This window comes from Mercenaria mercenaria, chromosome 7, assembly GCF_021730395.1.
Source record: "Mercenaria mercenaria strain notata chromosome 7, MADL_Memer_1, whole genome shotgun sequence".
NCBI lineage: Eukaryota > Metazoa > Mollusca > Bivalvia > Venerida > Veneridae > Mercenaria > Mercenaria mercenaria.
In genome coordinates, this window is record NC_069367.1 from 84852871 (window position 1) to 84878295 (window position 25425).

Here is a 25425-nt window from a genome sequence, read left to right on the forward strand (position 1 = left end):
TTAAATGGAATAAAATATTTTACCTGTTATCAATATCAAAACAAGGCTTTACAGCGCATCTTATTCAGTATTCTATGCTTGAAATATAAATCAACTCGATAAGAATTATTTAGTGGTGTGGTGATTTCTTTATTGATGCAAGAGCTATACAATTTACACCATATGCTATTAGAAGACGCAAATAATGCCATTAGTGCTGACTATAATCCCTGATCATTGACATGTATGCAGATAATTAAGTTTTGAATTGTTTCCTTGCATTTCTAAGTGTTTTCGAACACAATATCTTAAAAAAACATACTCATATTTTTCTACCTTAACTTAAATAATATCCTTGCGCGAAAACTGATATAACAGTTTACTGTTGATACCGCTGTCGAACAGAATGTTGTGTAGGCAGGGACCTAAGATACATAGCAAGCCTGTTGGACAGCAACAAATTGTGTAAAAAATGATTTAAATGAGTATTCTCCGCATATAGAATAATTTCATGTAATCCGGTTTTAGATTGTTCCAATATGCCTAAGATGAAAAATATATGACCGTTTGTGTTTCAATGAAATATTTCACTATCGAGTATTCGTTGCCGCCATTCAAAATGTATTTCTTCCTATTAACGAACTGTTAAAATATCCATGTTATCATAGATTATTAGCTCTTCGTACTTACAAGAAGCCGTTTTTTTGTAATAAATATTATAAGAAGTACAGAACTTAATATGCTATGGTGTATAAAATGTGAATTAGAAACAATAAGTCTTTCTAAGTATTCATTCTTTGTAACATATGTTTTAATTAAGTTATGAGAGAACAGTGTAATTGGCACGAGATGTTACCATTTAAATGGCAATAACAATATCGTTAATCCTAATGATAATACCGTCAATCTTCATTGATCTCAGGTAATTGATTTGGTATTAATGTTAGTGTTGTGGCATTATATTTTACACTCTAACGCCTAAGATCAGCTGTACTTTTAGTTAGAAATAATAGAAAACTATCTATTTCTCTTGTTAAGTAGTTTTTTCTCTTAGTCTTCATTACTTACAAATGAAGAAGAAAAGTTTGTTAGTCATCTTAAAAAGCTACAGTTTTGCTGCAGAGAAACGGCCATGGTTTAGTTATATTAAAAGTAATATACAAAATATTTATAATTCTTTGCATGAACACAAGCATGTTTATTATAGCCGCAGTAATAACGTAGTTTTGTAAGTGATCAGGGATAACCTTTTCGATGAAAGGGAAAGAAAAATACATAAATAAAGTTGTTGTAAAAAGCATTATCTGAAAACGTTTTTACTTAATCATAATGGTCAGGTAGCGTAATTGTCGGCTTATATTTATTCAGTTCTGATCAGATAGCAATATATGCTGTATAGAATATATAAAAGACACAATATTTCCATAATTTCTTTCAGGATGTTACTTATTAAAATCTGAGGAATGTTTTATTTTTCAGGACCTTTACTCATGTAAATTTATTACGATTCTTTCACTGTTGTAATCTGCAGATAATTGAGTCTGACTCTGGCTTTGAAACAGCACCTCTTTGATATCAGCTGAGCTACTGGAATCAGAGCAAACCAATACAGAAGCTTTACGAGCGGGGTACTGATCAGTTGTGCAGATAAACTTCTTAAAGTGACTTTGTTAAACAGTTTACCAGAAAATATACATATCTGTGTCTGAGAGAGCCCAGCATAGGAAAATGACTCAGCAAGACTACCCGAAATTTCCATTTGAGGTAATAGAGTCCATTGCCTTGGATCCCTCCGCGGATGCTTTGATGGATTTTGACAACCAGCAGATGGGAAGGTAAACATACAGACACACACACGCATTAATAAACAGAATTACAACATAAATTATACTGATATTGACGAGATTATCTTTGAATGAGTGCTTGAATGTTGCAATATGAGAATCAGATAGTTTCAAGAAACAGTCGGAAATAGGTGATGCGACATCTTGAGAGAAACAAATCTGACAGAAATGCTTTACCATACTGGAATCAAATTTCTAAAACTGACCGAGAGAGTAAATAATACTGATATCACGTTCCCTTCGGACGTAGTTTACCTAAAGTACTGACCAATGTAAAATCACTGACAAAGATTATTGTTGTTCTTCGTTAACTTTTATTCCAGCATCTTCATGGAAACATTTCCGCTAACCAGGTTGGTTCCAAGAAGACTTCCACATGAGTAACATTAATATTTCATTGGTGTGGAATTCTGAAAAATTTGTGACATAAAACTGGTAAATTAAGATCCATGCTCTCGTAATAGTTTTGCACAGTTTTGACGTATGCAAATGACTGTCTATAAAATATTACCTTACTTTCAGTCAAAAGGCAATTTCAAAGTTGATGACTGTTAATCGAATTTACTATTGAGGTAATCACTGAATTTAAAATTTGCAACACTTACTTCGAACACTGGAACACGTCACCGGAAAACGCTAGTTACACCACTATAAATTGTTTTAAATGTTTGGTTTACTGTTAATGCATTTTCACAGGAAATTGTCTTTAAACATCCTGACAATTGTATAAGAATCTGCAAAAGGTGGGTCATATCGGGATGCCTTTTAGATAATTTCATCTAGTTTTTAAGCACCTTATTACTTAATATGTGAATATTAAACTAAAGAAATATAATATGACCTGCCTCCTCTCATTGTTTCATTAATTTATAAATTTGTAAATGTTGTTTAGTCTCAGTGAAGTTATTATTTTTATGCTTCCAAGGGATCTTTTTTTACAAATTTTATCAACTTCCACAACAGCAATCTTTAAGTGCCGGGTGGCGGATGTAAAAAGTCTCCCCGTACTTGGATTCAGTGTTATATTTTCTGGTCCTTTGGGAGTCCATTCAACAAATGTGTAATAGAGTTCCGCTTAAGTGTGAGAGGTGTTGCAGATTTCATTACCTCTCATGTACAGACTCAGTCAAAGCAAATCTGCTATTATTCTTCTTGGTTGAATTCTTTGCTTGAAATGGATAATGTTACAGACTTTATAAGGCTATGTATTGACTTTTAAAATTCTAATAAGAAAATTATCCAACAAATATTTTTGGCAAGAAAACCATGATTCATACTACGTTGTATTTTTATAGACAAAAAAATAAAAACGATAGTTTCAGAAAATATGATTTATTTAAGGTATAAGATGTAATTAATGGTAGAAATCATTGCAAAGAAAGATAATCAGTAAATCACATTTGGAAATTGAGAGATGTTCGCCTTGCGACATTTTGTTTCTAATATAAAGTTTCACAACGACCAATCAAAATAAAGATTCATTTCCCATAAACAGTGACAGCTGAGAGTCCGTTGACGAGATAAATTCTGTCAAATGCAGTTTGTATTTCTCAAGGTAATATGAACAGACTGACAAAGTAACGGTATTGTACCTCCTGTATTATATTTTGCCTGTCTTCTTTCATTTAATATGCATGACCTGACACAGTTCTATAAATAGCGCACACAAATACTTCACTGATTTCTATTTCAACATGGCAAACATTCAAGATTTCATTCAATAACAAAACAACAAACAACAATATGGTATATGATAAAAGGTCATTACAACAGTAGCTAGATCTGGGATTTTTTATTCGGCTCTCGTGTAATTTGCAAGGACGGATCACATTCTGCGCTAATAAACCTGTTTTATATATAAAGACCAACATAAATTCGAAACATTGGTTTCCAGTTTTGATAAAGACTTCGAGATTAATAGAAACGTTTTCCTACATTACCGACAAGCAATAAAACTTGATGAAATTTCGTACAATTTTAGTTTTGAGGAAATATGGATTGTTTAACTTAATTCATATATTATTCAAAACGAAAAACCGATAAAATGACATGAAACGTAAGATAAATTAAATTTGACTATATACTTTGATAGTAATCATTTGGTCTTCTACTATGATTGTATTCCGGTTAGAAGTGCTAAAATCACACTGGAATTAAGATAAAATGGAGATGATTTTTAAATGAAACGTGACAGCAATAAAACTTAGAGAAATACATACAAAAGAAGGGCTAATAATCTATGATAACATGGATATTTTAACAGTCCGTTGATAGGAAGAAATACATTTTGAATGGCGGCAACGAATCGATATTATCTCAACATTGTTGTCTTTTCATATATGTTAATTGTTAATCTATTGTAATTCCTGATTTCCTGCCAGATTACAAAATTTGATCTCTTATGTTCATTCAGATTCAGTAAATCATTTCAAAAGTTGTCTATTACTACTTTCAAGTCTATTGTCTTAGTTAAAGGACTAAACTTACATCATGTACTTAATAATAAAATGATAACGCATAGCACAAATTTATAAAACAAAAGCAAAGAATGCCTGTTCTAAGAAAATGTAAATGGACAATAAGTTTTCTATTTTCTTAGTTGCTCATAGTCAGTCACAAAGACGTCAATGTTGGGTTGATTGAAAACTGGCCTCCCACCGCTTTGAAATTTTGTGTTCCCTGGAGGGTTTCCCAAGTACAATTTGTCGTAATCGGGACTTTTCTCAGATTCCGCCTTTGCCGAAGACACTGCCCTAAAAGTAAAATTACATTGGATAAGCTATGTTAAAAAAAAACAAGGGCAAAAATTGTCCAACAGGCAATGCCAAATTCAAAGAATAACTGCCCATTCAGCAGTCCGTAACGAAATAATACCAACAAAAAATACGCGATATAAAAACATGTTTCTTAATCGGAATAAAATATAATCAAGTTAAAATAAAATGGAAAAATACCCTTTTAGAAAAATCATTGTTATACCATTTTTGTAGTCTTTGATTACAAAAGATTGGAATATAATATTTAACAATCCTGTTGCGCTGACTGGCTGAAATTTATAGGATGGGTTTATAAAGTCCCGTTTTAGGAATGCATCCCAGGCTGAAAGAACCTGTAACAAGCATGAATTATTGGAAATTCAAAGCCTGGAACTTTAAACATTGGGATGAAGCCTCATCACAAGTTCACAAAGCTGCAATGTTTACCATCTGGCATGATTAAACTATTATCGCGAAAATGGATAAAGGGTTGAAAAGAAAACAAGGATAAATATCTAACAGAGAATGCCACGTTCTAAAAACGCAGCTTGCCCAAATCGCAACACGAAGCATGCGGACGTGCACACCACCATCACGCACACACGCACGCAAGCACACACACACACGCCCATATATTCACACATACAAGGCAAACACACGCGGACAACGAATAAAGGAACACAGAGTGGCACCGCCTTTCAACCGTCAGTGGGGAAAACACCACCGGGGTGCTTAAACCGGTTTATGGTGCGACACAACCCCGATCATATTTTTAAGTTATGGTTTCAATTAGTAATTTAGTAAATATGTTTGCTAAGGAAATATGTATAGATATTCCTGAAAATTGTTTTCCTAAAATAAAGCGTACTGGTAATACATTTTAAATGTTATAAGAAACGTACCTCTTTTTATTTTTGTACGTCCATATGGCAAATACCACTACACATGCAACTATAAGAATCCCTGCCACCGATACACATACTGCGACTACAGTTGTCTTGTCGTTTTCACTTGTGTTTCTGGGTCTTTCATAAGATGCACATTCTGCAATTTGAATATAGAAATATAATGTATACTGGGCGTCATTGAAAAGTTACCACTTTTATATACCTCTTTATTTTTTAAACAATACTGACTTCACCTTTTAATGGCATGTGCGCGGTCTGTCACTCACAGATCCTGTCTGATCATGTATCCTAACCCGTTTCATGACTGTCGGATGAGAACAGCCCATACGACGTTCAATTTCACGACATGAAAGTCCGGCGTCAACCATGCTAATGGCCTGATGACGTTGATCGTCCCTTAAACGTGGCATTATCAGCAAAGATATTCTGATTTTGATCGTTTTTTTCTTCGTCTGTCGACTAACTTTCAAGTGCGATGAATGATTTGCGATGGAAGTTTCATACATGTTGACTTTGCCCGAAAAAGTCATTTTGCACGTGCAGCCCGTAACTCAAATAGAGTTCATCGAATTTGACAATTATTTACATCAGTGACTTCTCATTTGGGTCAAAAACGTAGTCGTGTTATCCCTTTAATACAATTCAATGCGATTTTTAAGATATAAGGGCCAGTAGGGTGGTACCTTTTCAGTGACGCTGAGTATATTAGATTGATGAGAGTTTCCATAGTTCAATGGAACAATTGCTTTTAGTTTTCAAGCAAGAACTGCTTTCCCACTAAATCTTTAAATGATTCTAGTCAGAATAGCATGATGAAAACACATTGAGAAAGGGAATGTTATAGTAACAACAACATACAATGATTTGTTGTAAGAAAACATAGAATTATAAATAATTTCCAGAAACAAAATGATGCGAAATGGTAAAATTGTCATTTTTATACATCAGGCAAAACATTGAACATTGATCAACATTTCTAATTTTTTGAAGACTCTAGAGCAATAGTGTATCTAGTTTTGTTTCTGTTGTGACTTAATGCAACTAAAATCATATCCTGCTGTTTTGTCGAGCACAATTCAAATACAAACAAAATGTAATGTATATATAGTTTAATTCAATTCAGCATAACTAAGCAGAGGTCAACAGTGTAATTGTATTACAGTCAACCAGATGTGAGCAGACAACGAAACTTAGATTCCAGTATCAAATGTTAAAAATAGTTAAGAGCACGCCAAAAGACAGTTACCATAACCTTTGCAAAAAGGAAATAAATAAAATAATATCTAAGATAAAATTATTGCTTTTGAGCTCCGCTCTGTCTGTAATTTTCGAGCTTACCAACAGGCAAATGTATCACGTGCCAAGATAAACCCGTTTGTTTTTCATAGAAAAATGCCTTGTCTAAAGTGGCGTGCACTAAAAGTGACAATACTATAGTCTTGATCACATCTTAAACTATCCACCTGCATATTGCCGGAAACACCGAATGTTAATTGTCATCTCGATATACATTAACGTGATAGGTAGGAAAATGATCTTAAATGCCTGCACTTCTTTTCATTTCCCTATGTTATTTTCATTTACACTTATGTTTTAGAAAATGCAAAGTAATTATAACAAGAATTCATGATAAAGTTTTCGATCTTTTTTTCATGCATTTATTTTTTTTGCAAGTTTTTTAAATTCCAGTATGTTTAGTTTTGCCCATTGTTTTCTCGTTTGGCGCAAACCCATTATTTTATCTGAGGACCATACGTCACTTTTCATGGAATTACACGCCACAACACGTGTATCATTGAAGGTTCCCTGTGCACCGCCGTATGAATACATCTGTGGATGTATCTAAATTGCTTTTTGTACTTTTAGCATGTGTAAATGTTGAGTTCTGCTCAACCCGGGGTTAGAGGGCGTGGACGGTAGCATGCATTTCCACTACCGTCCATGAACAGGCTCAATCAAACCGAGCCTGCAACATTTTTGTTTTTGTCGTGTTGAACGACCTGTGGAGTTTCCACTTTTTCTATTTTAAAGTTTTAATATTACCGAATGGCCATTAAGTACAAAAAAGCACAATTTCTTGTGCTATAACTATATAGTTATCCAATGATTTACATTTTGTGTCAGGCGTATGAAACGTCAGACAGACGGACGAACATATCTGTATATTCTACCTATTGCTTTTTTCCAGGTTTCATGAAAATGTCTCTTGTACTTTGAAAGTTATTAATGAATCCACCATTTGTGACTGACATGACAGATAATTGGACGAACGGAGAAAATTGAATAATGCGCATGCTCTCCATATTGTTCCGTATTGTCTTGTACAAACTGTCCATATCTCATGACAAAATCTGTTGTAATTTGTTAGTCATAACAAAATACATTTAAAATTTATCATATTTTTTATTATCTGTTGTCAAAGCAAGAACATTTGTTGCCATATCAACGAAATAAAAGAACATGCATATATTTTCCCATATTATTATCTATCCATATTTCATGTATCACTAAAAATGTATTGTATTCGCTAGAAGCCACAGCACCCCGATCTTGCCATAGCAAAAGAAGGACGTGCTTATGAATTCAGCATATTGTCAAAAACACCGGTAAAAGGATAGCAAGGACGAAACTCCAACATTCTATAAACGCAGCGACCTATGAATATGGTTAAACCGCTGTGTTGTTGCGAAGGTTAAAATTTCTCCTACAAATTAAGGGACGGGGGTAAGGGTGGAGTGGCAATGTTATTAAATGCAAAGAGCGATAAGAGAACTTACCTTTGCGTGTTGTCCATTGATACCTTTGCGCTAAAGGACAGCATATGAGGTTTGCACTAACAATGCTACGATCCCTGTTCCTGTGACACTGGCCATTTATATAACATGTATCCTCCTGAAAAGGTATTTGTTTACAGGTAACTGAAATAAGCATGCAATACTACATATGCATTATTCAGTGCCTTTATTATCGTGTGTCTATCAATATTCTAACTATCAAAGACAGAATATGTTACAGAAGACAACTGTTTTTTGACAGGTAGAATATTTCAGCGGAATTAAGAAGCATGTTTGAATCAGACTTGTTAATAATCACTTTCAACAGTAATGCATTAAATTAGCATTACTTAGAAAAAATGGCATTTAATTAGCATTAGCATTTCTTATTTTTGTCAAAATCATGCATTAAATTAGCATTACATAAGGTGCATTACCATTACTTTTTGTGAATCATCACATGTTATAATCACATACACTATTTGTTTGTTTTACATTTATTCATTGTAGTTGTTTATTTGATAGCAACAATACATGACTTATTACATTTATTATACGTAATGAATCAAATCTACCAATTAGGTATTAATACGTATGAAATACTTGAAATGATCCAACAGCACTGTAAGAAACACAGCATTTAAATTCTACAGTATTTTGTATTTATCTATGTCTGAAGCGATTGATATCTTTTATGTAATATATAGTTTATCACTGTTGCGTTTTATAAACATGAGCTGCTCAAAAATACTTATGCTTAAGGAAAGCGTTCATGAGCATTTTAAATGAAAGAGATAGTCAAGTATCTGTTTAATGGCTCCCTAACAGCCTAATTTGACATGACATGTAAAAGCTTTAAGGTCTTTAACATCACTATCAGTGGCATACTGTTAGTTGATAAAAAGGTGTCAAAAGATAACAATAGATTCTGTGTGATAGTTTGGTCAACAAAACTTATTATGTCGAACTTTAATGGATTTATATATTTGACTTTGGAGCTGTCCCAGGTTTTAAATGTATAGTTCAATGCATAACTTTGCGTATGTATTATGTTTTTCCAGTGTTTCAAAAAAGAAAATGCTCAAGTAATGCTAAGCATTAGCATTAGCATTGCTAACTTTGGCATTAAATTAGCATTATTTTTAATGCTAAAATTGTAGCATCAATCATTACTTGACATTATTTGAAAAAATAATGCATTACTTATGCATTAGCATTAGCATTACAAGCCTGAGTTGAATATAGGCCGATTAAGAAAAACGGCGTCATCAGATTGCTTCTTTCAATTAAAATGCGTCGTTTTGCATGTGCCAAAAATAACGTGATGATTTAACGAAAACTATCCTTAAAAGTAATATATGTAAACACCAAATCATCTGTTAGCTGACTGCCATTGTGCAAAAAATGATATTGACAAAAATGTTCAATATTTCTTTCGTATATAATTTTTGGAACGCTGCAGCTATGTTTTATATTTTTATATATTTTAGCGTGCATATAACTAAACATACACATATGTGGTGTTTTAATTAAATGGCGTTCTCGGAGCTTTGTCCTGGTATTTTTACAACAGCAAGCATGGCGATGAAAAAATGTCATGACTTTTAAATGACATTGCCTACCCTTAAGCTGAACATCCATTCCCCATTTGCCATCACTACATATGTCTGACATGTTGAATCGAACACATGGACATTCCTACTCGGTCCGAAGTGTAGACCATCGTTACTTATTGATATAGAGTATCTCACAGTAAAACCAGAAGGTTCCGTTGATCTCTTCCGCCGTTCTTCCGCAGCTGAAGGGCAGCAGTATCCGTCAAATATACTGTCATATTCTCCGTTGCGTTTGTGCTCAGTCGATTGGACGACTGTTCCGTTCTCATCAAGCTATATATAAATATATATGAATAAAATCAGACATAAATTGTTTTTAGAGAAGCACTTCTCAGTGATAGATCAAATGCTCAATTCGGGCTTAGTGGGCGCGGTTTGTAGCGTACATCTCCACTACGGCTTAATAGAACATTTAACTTTTTGTCTTATTTGGCGACCTGTGGGTTTCCACTGTTCCTATTTCATTTTGAATAATTTAGGAAAAAACATTCTAAGGCAATAAACATCACAATTTGTTAGTTTTTATGGTTTATTCGTATCAAGAGCGAGACAAACAGATATTGTTAGATTGTTTACGAAATTATGAACGACAGCTTTTCGTGGCATGATTATTTCAGAAATGATTCGGTTTAAATAAGTACCTTTTCCCGTCAAGAAGATATTCTTGCACTTAATGTTTGGTGTGCAATGATATGGGGTATTGTAAAAAGATAACTCAAATTCAGTAAGCAGACTAATACCATTGCAATACTTTAAACAATAACTAAACTTAAACTACAACGGTATTGACGAGAAGCGGTAAATAAAAAGAACATACATCATGCGTATCAATTTTGCATTTGAAGCCTTTAAGAAGGTTCACTGTATGAAACTGAAGACATTCGTGACAATCATCGCCATATGCAAGATCACATTCACCACCGCCCTCGATATCCGTCAGTTGTAGAGGATCAGACTTCTTTACAAAGCAGGAAACACCAACATAATCATCCTTACAGATACATGTTCCTACAACATTATTTCATTAATATTATATTGCATTTATCCTCCCAACGGGTCTTTTAAATATATAATTGGTGGCAAGTGTGAGGAAAATAATAAACTTTAAAATGATGCTTCTACAAAGACATTGATATACACATGTACCATTTTCAAAATCAAAGTATAAAGTTATTAAATTAATTTTAAATTAGAATCCAATCGCCGTATATTACAAATTGTCATTGATGATTACTTTAAATGAATTTATAAATGACGAATACTGGAGCAAATACGCCAGTCATTTTCTATAAAGTTACCTTTCGTATTCGATCATGACTACTTTAATGTGATGCTGACAGTGCATGCAATCTTTCAATATTTCTTCGATGTCTTTCTGCAGATCTCTTATTACGTATTGTGCAGGCTTTTTTCTCACCCTGAATGTTGGTGCTCTCTGTACATGTTGCATATTGCTGGGAAAAACAAGATGCTTTAGAATCTTTAGCTCCGTTCGATTGTGAAGGAGGTACAGTTGCTCCTTGGACAGCTCGAGGACAGATGCAGACATTATAATCATATGTCCAAGTTGACGGAAGATCATATCTAACTGTGTTAAACAAACTGTGTTGCAACCTGAAATTAATAGCAGAAGATCTTTGATAAAAAATTATTATTAAGACAAACCCCAGTGCGTGGTTTCACACAGTCAAAATTGGAAGTGTTGTTTTGTAAATAAAGCTGGTGGTAGGGAGTGTGATTGATGTAATTCAAAAGCACCGGGTCTGCTTTTTTATTGCTTTATTGCGTTCTATGCGTGTAAAGGATGTGATAATAGTTAATGTTATTAGAACTTATAACATTTTGGTAATTCTTGCTTTAAAATTGTGTTCAAAGAGTTCAAAAATTAGAGTTATTACGAAAGGTCTTATATCCCATAAAGCTCAGAAAAATCAGATTTATAACAGCAGACAATGAAACTTTTACCATCGAAGACTTTAAAAGCACTGACCTCAAGATTTGGCTAAACAAATTTCTTTCAAATTAAAGTTTGGTCATATAATGAACAGAAGAATATGAATTTTTGTTTCTAAAATATTAAAAAAATTCAAATTCCAGAAAAATAGATGACCGCGTCGGGAATCGATCCCCGAACCGCCGCGGCAATAAGACATTTTTCCGTCGTCGTTACTAATTGCGCTATAGCTGACGTTGTGAATAATGACTACAAAATAAAGACATTTATAATCGAGACAGTTAACCTTTAGTAAAAACATGACGAACGTTTTTCGATTTTCATCGTAATAGTAGTACAAACAGCAAATTCTCATGTGCTTCCTTCACATAAATTTTGTCAATAATTGAGTTATATTACCTTCTTAAGAAATAGAGCACTTATTTCAAGATATCTAAACAATATTTTTTTTGTAGTTGAACGATCTGGAGGCATGCCGATTTAAGTTCAAAACGAGCAATTCCTGAAAGGATAGATATCTGAGTGGGCAATGTTTAGCGAGTGGGAAGTTTGAACAGAACCTAATCAGAGTAAAAGAAAAAGTGAAACTAAACATCAAAAAAAGAATTATCAGTGGGGATAGTACAAGCAGCCCGAAACTATAGCAAGTTACACAGGTAACAGAAACTAAACAAATTTGGAAAGAATGCGGCTAAGGTTGATTTTAAGGGGGTTTGTGTGGATCGGTAATGTAGAAGTGTGATAACGGATTATTAAGTAACTAAATCAAGAAACTATAAGTAAAATGATTTTAGGTGAGACGGGGTACCTGGTGATTGGATAGATGTGGGATAATCTTGAAGGGATACAGAAACAAACGGAAATATAAAAATACAATAAACTTACAGTATAATGTTTTGGGGAAGGGTTTGGGGTAGTGGGTTGACTGCGCGGGCCATTTCGGCAGGACATGACTGGCTACTAAGAGACAATATCAAGAAGCCCATTAAAAATAAAGTAGATAGGAAAATGCTTTTGGATATGTTGGGTGTATGGGGGAGGACAGACAGATGATAACAGCACTTCTACTATACCTCTCGACTACAGAACAGAGAATAACAAAGTTTAGTAGCAAAGATGATATAACTAGAAGCTTCCAATTATATAAACGACGGTGTCTACTTGTAGCAGTGAGCACAATGCCCAACTTTATAGTGCTGCCTCACTGGAATATCACACAGTAGACACGTGGCATGATACCCACCAAGTCAAATTATACTGACCAGTCCTACATGTAGCACTGTCCTCTTAATGCTAAGCGCCAAGCGAGGAAGCTACTAGTACCATTTTTTTACGTCTTTGGTATGACGCGGCCGGGGATCGAACCCACGACCTCCCGGAATCAAGTTGGACGCTCTACCATTAGGCTACCGAGGCGGTAGGAGACAAGAATGTAATTTCCTTGTGATGTGTAGTTACTTACTGATATATATTGACTCACCAGCAGGCAGTTGTTGAAATGATGATTATGTACAAAAAGGGCATAATTTCATCAAAATGATTTAAAGAGTTCTGGAACCAACGTATTTCTGTTGGTATTATCATGTTAAAGCATGTCTGGAGTAGTTTAAAACTGTTGTAATGAATTACTTCTAAAATATGAGATAGCTTAGAATGGTATGGTGACCTTTGTCATGGTGGGTTAAAAAGGAATATAATAAAACTTTTCACACACACAGACAGAGTCATTACATTGCTTCTTATTTAATGTTGTTGTTTCAAATTATTTTAATCAAAACCTAAATATTTGGTACATATTGACCATAACAAAAGCTGAGTGTTTGAAACTTAACAAATGGGACATATAGATTCACGACCATCGTTAATCTACACGTATAAAGGCTATCAGACATTTTTCTAGGTATCTGGATAAATGACGTTAAGCTATCATTACCGGTTAATCAAACGTATTGAACTACGACACTGGCCAAAAGACCTATATTAAAAACGGCATGACGTAAGAGGTACCTACATTACAGTACTCCGTCTTTTGTGTCAAACACAATCAAAGAGCTTAGCGTTCAGCTGTAAAAGGATTGAACACTTAACATGTGTCTAAGTGCAGTTGGTTTATAACATCTTTCAATAAAACGTTTTATAACTTTACCAAATACAGAAAATTGCCACGACTCAAAATCAAAGAACATCTCCATAAAAACGGATTTTGATATACCTTCTAGAAGAAGTGCATTGAAATTACTATCAAAACTAAATATGGATTACGATAGTAAAGTTGAGTACAATATCTATCTATTATTATAAAGGTAGTCGTGCTGAAGTAGCTAGTGTGATAAATTCTCAGCAAGACAATTAAATCAATTGAGAAATATATATAGCTTAGGAGACAATTAATAAATACTGTACATGTTCTCTAATCTAAAATTTAAATATTTGCACTTTATATGTTATATTCGTCATTTTTCAAAATGGGACTAGAAGTAATGATATCAGAGCACTTTTGCGGGTACATTTTGAACATCCCTCATAATATAATATTATCTACTTGATTTTGGTTTAACGCCGATATTTTAACAGTATTATAGTTACGTAACGGCGAGCTGTTACCTAACCAGTGTTTCTGGATTCAGTACCAGTACAAATCTGTTCTTCATGTAGCAGCCAATTTCCCTTCATGAACCAGAGGAGGACGACGGATGATTTCAGACACGGTGTCTTTTATCAAATCGTCCCGAAAAACATACGCCTAGAATTAACGACCCGCGATCCGTATCTCTATAAAAATATAGTTTTTTTTTCATAATTTGAAAACACGTACTGCCATTTTGAAAAATATCTACTGTTTAAAGTCACATCACGGTGTCCATTTAAATTTCCACTCAATCCTTCGGTATTACGTACATCAGACGGAGACGGATAGATATACACTTTCAGAAAGTCTGAGTTACTCCAATATTCCATATGTACATCAACTTTTGTGCCAGTAGGAAGATATATCTGAAAAACAAATAAATGAAATGATTAATTACTTTCTCTCTGATTCATGTTTTGTAAAATATTAGAAACACATGTATTTGAATATTATTTGGGGTCCACAATGTTTCGTTTCTAAACTGCTGAAATTATTTATCAAGCATATTCCATTTAAATGTACCAGACTATTTTGAAATAAAATTCAGTATAGTTTGATTATCTTCTGAAACTCTCAATGCTTAGTTACATCCCCGGAATGCATATCATGAACATGAATAGCTTTTATATTTCGTTTGTCGGTGACTTTCTTTTTAAGTCCTTACGTCTGTTAATATATTGGTCATTAGTAATGAATGTAAAATGGAATTATCAATATATAAATGTTTGATATCTGGAACATCTGATGCATGTTAGGTGATTAATTAGAAGTTTGCTGGGCGAATTTATAGACTTTCGTTTACCTCATAATATGTATTTGTCTTTTCGATCACATTCAGTTTGTTTGATCGGCAGTGAATGAACGATGCACGTTTAACTGTATCACAGACATCCATCAGAAATACATCCCCACCAGCCTGGATTGCAACTGCACATACACATGAAGCTTTGCTATAAAAACAGTTCTGGGTTTTTATCTGAACATCTGTTGAATACTTCGTATTATTATACAGAAGATAATGACCAATTTCCTTCATGTATGTTTATCCTTCGTCGAAAGTCTTCAAATTAGGGTCATTTATAGTATAACATGTCTTTCCTCTCCATTCAAGATTTCGACTTCCTCCAGAATATATTATCTAGAAGTACAATTAGAACTCTGCATAGAACAATGATAGCAGACATAATATATAAACTTAAGTATTTCAAATGTATGAAATTGCCATTATCATGTATTACTCTACCTTATTTCATGTCGTGTTTATGTGCAAAACATGGCAACAAACTATAGTGTTTTCTTTAATTTTCAATTCTTTTAGTGAACAGTTTGGAAATTACTAGTTTTAAACTTGACAGTCTTTAAAGTGCTTCACTACTGACAGACTGTAAGAGAAAACAGTTATAAACACCAATATAATATATTTATATGGACAGATAGACTGGTAGCAACTTCAGCATAGCGCTATACAGTGACAGGGATCCCACTGCCTTTTTCACACCAGTATACGCACTTTTTGTTTCAATTATTCAAATGCGGCTAATAACAACTTTTGACAGATATTAAAGATACCAATTATGAATATACCGTCACATCATCTAAACGTGCATTCTGCCAGAACGCATGCGGAGCAATGTTTCCTGTTCTAAGTTGCAATGTAAATGTTTTATCTTCTGGGTATTGAAGCCGATCGTTTGTTACAGTAATACGTATCGTCTGGGAATGGAGATGCGATTTTATTCTAGTGTAAGTACACTGGTTAACATTGTGTCTGTGCATACAGACTTGAGAAGTGGTATTTCTCCATCCAGTCAGACTGCTTCCACATAGTTTCTGATTACTGATTGAAGTCACAGAAGTGTCCTTGCACTGAAATGAATATCAAAACGAAAACAAAACACATTTTATTTAAGCAATTAAAAGTGACTGTTGACTAAGTCCTAAGAGATTTCATTGAATACATTTTGTTCCTTCTATGTTCTGCGTTCCTTTGCTTAGTACTCGGCATGCATTTCTTTATTAGTACCTGTTTTATTGAAAAATATACTGCGTTAAACTGAGCGCATAGCGGAAAGTCTATTCTGCTTAGACAAAGATTATATTTCATGCTTATGAAACTTCTTTACCATAGTAATATTAAATAGATCAGACAGACTATATGGACAACAGAACAAGCACTAAGTGAGCTTATGAAAACCCAGTATTTTACAACTTCGCTTTAGTTAGCGGATCAGTACGGACGTTCCTATAGAATACAAAATAAATGCATTTGTTCTAGGTATGTCCAAAATTGTGTCCCCATACTTGATTTTGGAGTATTTAGGATTGCAATCATTCTTCTCAGTTTGTCTATCTATGTTTCATAAGCACATATCCAAAATATATTTGACACGAAGGCATGAATGCAACAACGCCTTTTTCAATGGTGGAGCTTTATTGCGTTATTAAAATTGATCTAGCTTTGAGCTTACAGTACAACTTGCATGTAAGCGTTAGCCTCCAGATTTTGGCTAAAATTATTTTCTTTACAACTGGAGTTTGTTTATATTTTGAACACTAGAAGATGAGACTTTGTTTCTAAAATTATCTTAAAAAATGTCAAGTCGGGAATTGAACCCGGGGCGCAATAAAGTGTCCTGTGTTCTTAATCAATACACCATATTTAAATACGCACCAAACGATAGATAAATATAAAGATCTATAATTAAGCAACTTCATCACTAGTTTTCAATTACAAACGCTTTTCAAATTTGAAAAATTAAAATTTTAAAAGCAACTGATTCTCATGTGTTTCCATAACGTATTAAATTTCTGTAACTTACTTCCAAAGCCTTCTCAAGACATGTAGCAATAATTTCCTGATATAAATTATGTAAAAAGCAGTGTTGTCTTAACTTTTGCGCCATTCTTTCTGCTGTTCATACATGAAAGTCATAATCGTCAATAGAAAAGAATAGGATGAATATAAATCTAGGATATAATAACTACGCATATGTACAGAATGAATTAATTATATGCAAATTAGCATACTTGCTAAATATTCACAAATTACGTTTGTTTCCATATTTAAAGAATATGTCCGTCAAATTTATAGTGTCTGAATAAAACTGGTAAGTCGGAAAATATTCAAAACCCAACTTGCAACATACCGAATTTTAAGGGAGACAGTATTTAAGAAGTAGACTACCAGCATGCTGCATGTACAATAATATAATGAAACCTATCATATCAATAAATATTGTTTATTTACAGATTTTCCTTACAGCAGCTACACCTATTCAACTGTTTGGAGACGGTAAAATGTATATATATATAATTCAGAAAAAAGAAAAATGTTCTATTACATTTTTCTATGCGTAGTACTTTTTCATGTGGAGTACACATGACAGCAACTATCATATTTATATACATTTCTAACGCTTTCAGCTTTTAATAGATACTCGTTTTCTTGATATTCTGCTTGATCTGGTTTTTAGTAGCGAACTCCATATAACCTATTTATTTTAATTATGGTTTTTATTTCAACTTGCTTAATCTCTTTTGCACAATTTATATTGACAAAGATAAATTATATTACAGTTTACGTCTTCCGAACGGCGCCAGATAAACATAATGGACCTTTTAATTTTGGTTTTTAAAATAACAGATTCAGGCAAGTTGTTGCTTTACATGATGTATGCGCGTATATTGAAACATTACTGTATCCATATCTATACAAATTTTACCGAATATTTGGAATTAGGATCAAACATTTCAATGTCAACACTGCATGATTCTTGTCGGAATGCTGGTAAAGCGTCAGGACGACGGCATCCAAGAGGAATCGTTGGCTGTAGGTTTATGTAAGCGGATCTGCCACTTGTTAACTGTATCCGAGGATTAAGGACCTGATTTTAAAATAAAACACGGATTTAGGTAAAGCAGCAACAGTAACTTACCACCTGCGCATATAAATCATGTCACATAAAAATCATAGAGTGAAGCATCGTTTTATCTACATTATTTGTTTGTTCGGTTTGAGTTTCTCAACATAAACATTCCACTGACAAAATGTAATTGTCATATATGACGACTATAAACCGCTGGTTATGCCTTCGTGGTTCACTCGCATGTAGCTAATATTAATAAATTGTGCCAATTCACTCGCCTAGTAAAAGTCATGTTAATGTAAGTTATGAGTTTTACTAATGCTTGAGTGTTTAGCGGAACGACTGTGGATTATTTTAAGCAGTTTTCTCGAACTGCTAGGTAAAAAGAAAATAAAAATAGGTATTTCCTGATGTCTTTACACACGATACAACATAGTTTAATAGCGTTATTGTTTCTTTTTGTTCCACGTTTCAGTAATATGACTTTGGTTTTCAAGCACGTTTGCCAACCCCATATTTATCTGGAAGTTTTTGGTTGCATATAGACAAACGTACAAGACAAGCTTGAAGGGTAGTCTCGCAAGAAGTGAAATACATTGCATTAAACATCAAACATGGCAAAAACTAAGCTAACAATTCTTATAAAATCTATTCGGCCCTATCAAGGAAATGTTTAGCAACATTGACTTACTCAGTATTGTAGAACTGATAATTTCCTAAAAAATACAGTGAATAATGTTAATCAACTTGACTAAAGTAAGAAAATCGGGCGAAGATATTGTAATATCTGGACAAATGGATATAAATGTCGTATTATTTAGTTTTCCACAGTGCTACCATATTTGTGGGAAACTGTTGTTACCTTTACTCCTGCGTAGAATGTATCGCTCATCTGAGGACTTGTCTGATTTCCAGTGGGTGTGCTAGATATCCTCACTGCACACTGATCTATAACATGATCAAAGTGAATAAATCAAAACTCAAGGCTAAACCAGCAAATTCATTACACCAGTTATACTACAGTACTGTATGCCCATAATTTTGTAACATTTATTATATTCATTCTCGTTTTGATGGTATACATGATTTAAAATTGCTGTTCCAAACAAAGATACATGCTGGGATAGAATGCGTACGTAATAGATAGTAGCCTGTGTGGCACTCTTGACATTAACATGATGATTATAAAGTCAGTTTATTGTGATATGTCTGTAGGATGTACTACTGGATTTAAAATTAGGAAGACAAAACGAACACTAAATCAAACGTTCAATAGTTTGAGTATGAGATTACTCAACACATGACATACATACCGATAATCCAAATGAAAACCCTAGTGATCGTAGTATAGTTTCATTCAAATTGGTGTTGTCTACATCTTTAAGTTTCACTGGTGTAAATGTCTTTTCAATTCGTCCATTTATAACCCTAAGACGATATGTATATAAGTAGTAATACACTACGGCTGTACTCAAACTTCTGTAACTTTCTCAAGTTTGAAACTTTCATAAAGCAACGATTACATAATCATTTGCATTTATGTGTTTGTGTTATCGAAGTAAACAAAAATATCTCCATTAGGTGATACAAGCGAGAATGTCTCTAAATTGTTTTTTTGTACTTTTAGCATGTGTAAATGTTGAGTTCTGCTCAACCAGGGGCTGGAGGGCGTGGACGGTAACATGCATTTTAACTACCGTCCATGGACAGGCTCAATCAAACCGAGACTGCAACATATTCGTTTTTGTTGTGTTAAGCGACCTGTGGAGTTTCCACTTTTTCTATTCTATTATATTCATAATCATTAATATATCCTACATGTCGTTATCTGCAAACAAACTAATATTCATGTAACATGTGTAAAAGATAAAATACTTGCTGTTTGGATTGGGCTGGTGGTGGCTTGAGTGGCGCTCACTGATTATGTGAGCAATTGAAAGGGTGGGGGTGACAGAGTACTAGAAGAATATATCAAGAATCACGAAACAGAAGAAATATCTTTCATATGTGAAGGCTGAGCAATAGTATGGTATAGTAATGGTGGATAGGTGGGTAGGCGGCTTTTTGAAAATACTAAGCTAGTATCAAGAACAGAAGAAACTAAAAAGCAGCAACTTTTTGGAGGAAATGTTCGATTCGTCAGGTGTGTTGGAGAAAGTGGTTATGTGGTAATTTATCTATATGTATGGGGGGAAGGCGGGGGAGGGATGGGGGAGACGGCATATGAAGACATAATATGGAGAATCACACAGAACAAAAAAAGTAAAAATACAAAGTAAAGAAGGGATGGGATGATGTGAAGGTGGAATAGCAGGAGAAGAAACAATCCTTTTGTATGGTTATGGAAACACAAGGGTAAAGGACAACATTTCTATATTACCACTTTCAGTAGGGAAATACAAAATATATTCAAGATAGGCTAATTGAACATGGTATAGAAATCTCTATATTTTAAGTTCTAGAATCCTGTTCATATTTTGTATGTATATATTTTAAATGTGTGTTATGTAATTGTAAAACGCAAAAGAATATTTTATAATTTTTGCACTATATTAATGCCATGTATTTGTATTTATTTCTCACTTATTTCCCTCTGTTAATAAATGCTTAGACTTTGAAAAGTTTGTTTCTGTGAAAAGACAAATGGCTTACAGGAAAAAGTGTAATTCAAAGAATAGAAATCGGGTATGTGTAAATATGTATTTCAAGTGTACATTAACACTAGTGAATGCAATTATTATGACACAGAAGTAACAAACAAAGACAAACATACACGAAGAAACAACCATGTAACGACCAGTGGCAAAAAACATTAGTGTTCTTGTGCCAAGCTTCATTTTGTAACAATTTTTATGTTCCTAGAACAACAGCTCTTGTGTAAGGACTTGCCTATTGTAGCAAAGGGCAGATGTAATGATAATAATGATAAAACAACAACAACAGTAATAATAATAATGATAATAATAATATATAGCATGAACAAATAAAAATTGTAATTACCAGTTCACTCCGTAGAAGTACTCATTTTTTGCCGATCCGAAGTTACATTTAAATTCCAATTCTGGCTCGGAGCGTTTGCTTGCACGGTTATACATCAATGCCACGCTCACCTGGATAGGACCGCCAATTCTATAATTGGTGCAGGGGCCACAACTGAAAATATAACGTACTAAGTAATGACTTAAATATGTCTTATTAGCCATTAACCAATTAAACAAAACACTTTTACAATTATCTACATCACGGTGGGGAAATCAAGAATGCAACGTCACCTAAAAGCAGCGCAAATGAGCTGGCCACACACAAATTTACGTCGATTCAGGTAGGAAAAGTCTTGTAACTTTTTTATTACTACAGCTTTCGACTCGAGATAAAGAGCACCGTACCCTGCCTGGAGTATACTATTCTGTAGTAGTGTTCCATGTTGTACGTGTAGCTTGGTTTTTGCTCGAAAACGCGAACAGTTGGCAAAGAGGGTATGAGCTGTACCACACTTTTCTCTAGGAAAATTAGTTTTGACCGTATTTTCGTGAAATGAGGACACTTTTGACGCTCATTTAATATCAGTGACGAGCATAATAGTCAACCATTGTTTTATTTTGCTATGTACAAGGATATCTGACAATATTTTATTCAAAACAAACAACATTATTAAAATTAGAACATCCACACTGACGACTTTGTTGGAGAACATCCACACTCTTAATTACCATTATTGCAGTTATGCTTCCTAAAAGCTATGTCTTAGGCAGTCAAGCTACGTTGTTCAACAACAAATGTCGTCTATGCATACAATCAACAGTTCTAACCATTTACCGCGAGGCTATAGACCAGTTAAAATAGATCTGCCAAATCATATAGCAATGGCTGAGCACATGTTAGGCTAACATTTATCTCTGTGTATAGCGTGGCATAAGAACACGGTGTTCAGATTGATTGCATCTTAAGAAAAACATTATTTTAAGATAGCAAGACAAATTTGCATAAAAGTCCTGCAAACAAAGTTTAAAAGCAAATAGAGGATTGAAATAGTTATTGTATTGTTATTTTGTTTATAACTATATCCACCCCAAAGTGCATAAAACACGGATAGTTAGTACTTTAACTAAATATTATAACTGTAAGATATTTTAAATCTTATTTCAGCAAACGGAAGTCTCTTTCAAATATTAAATACAATCCAACCTTATACATAAAAAAGGCATAATCACTTAAGGTGATTATGCACATTTGATGAACCGGCAGAAAGGCATACAATGTATTATCATTACGTAGACTAAAGCCTGGGTTCTGCATACGGAACCGAAATTTATTTACTGAATGGCAATCCCATGACAACAATATTATATTTCTAAAGATAAAACGTGATATTAAAATTGTTCGAACATTAAATAGTTCTAAGTAGTGTCATTATTAATCAGCTTGAAAGCGCTGATCTCTTAAAATAACGGCAACGTCTATAGCCTAGTGGTAGAGGGTCCGCTTCGAGCGCGCGAGGTCGTAGGTTCGATCCCCGGCCGCGTCATACCAAAGACGTGAAAAATGGTATCCGTTGCTTGGCGCTCCGCATTAAAAGGGAAAAATAGCAAAATAAAACAATGATTGACTATTATGCTCGTCACTGATATTAAATGAGCGTCAAATCTGTCCTCATTTTACGAAAATACGGTCAAAACTCACTTTCTCAGACAAAAGTGTGGTACAGTTCATACCCTCTTTGCCAACTGTTCGCGTTTTCGAGCAAAAACCAAGCTATACGTACAATATGGAACACTACCGCTCTTTATCTCGAGTCGAAAACTGCGGTAATAAAAAAAGTTACAAGACTCTCTGACCTGAATCGACGTAAATTTGTGTGTAGTCAGCTCAATTGCGCTGGGTTTTGATGACGTTGCATTCTTGGTTTCCCCACCGTGTACATGTAGACAAAACATTGACACAGATTTGTAGCGAAATTAGGCAAAACACTGAAATTATGTTACTGTTAAAAGGTACTGTACATAAATTAAAAAGGTTTGAACCCACAAGAGTTAAGTATCAGTTATTGTATGGAACGTATTAGACACATTTCAAACTTATTAAAAAGGGATTACATATATTAATAATGTTATATCATTACCTGTGACAGAGGATGGTTCTGTAAAAAAGATGTATTTTTGATTAATAATTTAATTCAAAATTTAAAAATAACTAGAAATATGTTCAGAGGATACGAATGTCCCGCTATGTGATATAAGGACAGAGAAATGTAAACCCTTTGACACTTCGACAAAAGAATATGTGTAGTGAAGTTATGGGTTTGAATAGAAATATAACAGTACATACTCCACGAGTTCAGCTAAAAAGTGTATGGTGTCCCGCTAATATGAATTCCCTCCAAACGTAAGGAAACCGGCCAATCATAGGTATTGAAATAGGTAAAACTGTTTTGTCCTGCTCATTCTGCACAACCCCTATAAGTTAACCCTACTTCAGAGAGTGCGTTGCACAGGCTGAATCTGCTACTATGTTGCATGGTTGCGTTCTGTGATCTCAAAGGAACATTGCACATACTTTATTAACTATTGAAACAGCGTATTTTAGTACCCAGTGGCGACTGTTAAACGTCTTCTCGGACTCATTGTTGTTATATGTTCTGGTCTTTTAGGATCATAGACAATACTCAGTTTTACTGAAGTAGAAGTTCGCTTAAGCCGAGGCTAGGGGATGTGATATATGTTGTACACAGTACCTCACATCAACATACACAGTCAGACCAAGTCTGTTATTTTGTTCCTTGTATGCGTTATATGTTTTCACAGGATCTTTTCACCATAAATCCTTGAATTATTTGTAAGACTTTGACCTTTAAACTAGGAATACGTGTCTTAAACGGGATACGTTGTCTTGTTATAGTGAATGTCAATGCATGCATAAAAGTATATTAGAGACGAGAACTGATCAACCATAAATCTTGACCTCTAAGTGTGTTTTTGAATATCCATTCATGCAAAAAAAAAGGATAAGGAGCAGATAAGAAAACTGACCTTAAAATTTAGGCATCCACGTGTGACCCTTACCTTTAAGCTAGAGGCCTGAATTTTGCACGTGTCACGTCGTCTTGATATGGTGTTTATTTGTTATACACACGGATAGGGGTAACGCCAAAATGCCCCAATTTTAATTGCGGGGACATAACAAGAGTAAAGCCATACTAAAACGAATTTAAAATATTATACATTCGTGGTAAAAACGATAAACCTACAGACCAGAAGTGATGTTTACAAAACTGTAATTCTATACACAATCATCAGTTTGTATGTGTAAGGAAGTTTTAAATTAGAACAGAAGGCTCTGAACGGTTAAAGAGTAAGAGAATTACCGAAACAATAGGCACTTATTCCATCAGTAGGAAGTAAGTAATACTGAATTTCCACACCACATTGTCGGATCTTGATATTATATCGCTGTTTACAGTTGCTGTCATAGTCAACAAGGCATGCTATATATTGGTATTCCTTGCCTTCTTCCAGTTTAGTTATCCTGTCTGGATAAAAGACATAAATAATGACAGCACAATTATTTTAAGCCTTGTTTGTTAAGCTTTGGCTTCAAGCTTAACTCTTTTTACCGATCTATATAAATTAATCATTCTTTCCTTATGTTGTGAATTAATGACTGAAAAGTAAGTTGGAGAAGTGATAAATCAAACATTAACTCTACTTTTGAGGCATAATCCATTTTTCAATTCTTGAGTTTTACAAATTCTGAAAGGAAGATTTATTAGTTACAAATCCTACAAGAAAAAATGGCTTTACAGTGCCCAAGAGGGTGTTGTTTCAAGTTGAAATTATACTTTTGATTGTGGTCATGATAGTATCTAATTATATGTTTCGTTTGTTAATTGCTTACTTTGTGACCAGCTTAGTTTTTTCTGAAACGCTTAGATTATAAAAATCTTTATTTCCTGTAAGAAATATAAATAATTTAAAAGTATGTTTACCTTTAATATAAATTGGATTATCTGTTCGACAATAAGCATACTGAGGGGCTGTTCCATTGACCATGGTGTAGTATCTTACACCGTCTTTAGCAACATACCATCCTGTAGGCAATGTAG

At 33.9% G+C, this 25425-nt stretch overlaps 2 protein-coding genes and 1 long non-coding RNA gene across 3 annotated transcripts; all 3 read right to left on the minus strand.

Moving 5' to 3' along the window:
* Window positions 1-3168: 3168 nt before the first annotated feature.
* LOC123555247 (uncharacterized) lies at window positions 3169-15355 on the minus strand. Its single transcript, XM_053547308.1, has 8 exons — window positions 15263-15355; window positions 14647-14825; window positions 11295-11491; window positions 10695-10885; window positions 9884-10150; window positions 8265-8379; window positions 5482-5623; window positions 3169-4576 (listed from the first exon to the last, which is right to left on the minus strand). The coding sequence occupies exons 1-8, from the start codon at window positions 15353-15355 to the stop codon at window positions 4411-4413; spliced, it is 1350 nt and encodes a 449-aa protein (XP_053403283.1). The 3' UTR covers window positions 3169-4410.
* Window positions 15283-19273, minus strand: LOC128558842 (uncharacterized). The gene is made up of 4 exons (XM_053549059.1): window positions 19189-19273; window positions 18183-18344; window positions 16045-16326; window positions 15283-15598 (listed from the first exon to the last, which is right to left on the minus strand). The coding sequence occupies exons 1-4, from the start codon at window positions 19216-19218 to the stop codon at window positions 15503-15505; spliced, it is 570 nt and encodes a 189-aa protein (XP_053405034.1). The 5' UTR covers window positions 19219-19273; the 3' UTR covers window positions 15283-15502.
* Window positions 19274-19639: 366 nt separating this feature from the next.
* On the minus strand, window positions 19640-24833 carry LOC128558843 (uncharacterized). The gene is made up of 4 exons (XR_008371955.1): window positions 24688-24833; window positions 23446-23463; window positions 21327-21479; window positions 19640-19754 (listed from the first exon to the last, which is right to left on the minus strand). It is a non-coding gene; the product is annotated as an uncharacterized LOC128558843 (long non-coding RNA).
* Window positions 24834-25425: the final 592 nt, after the last annotated feature.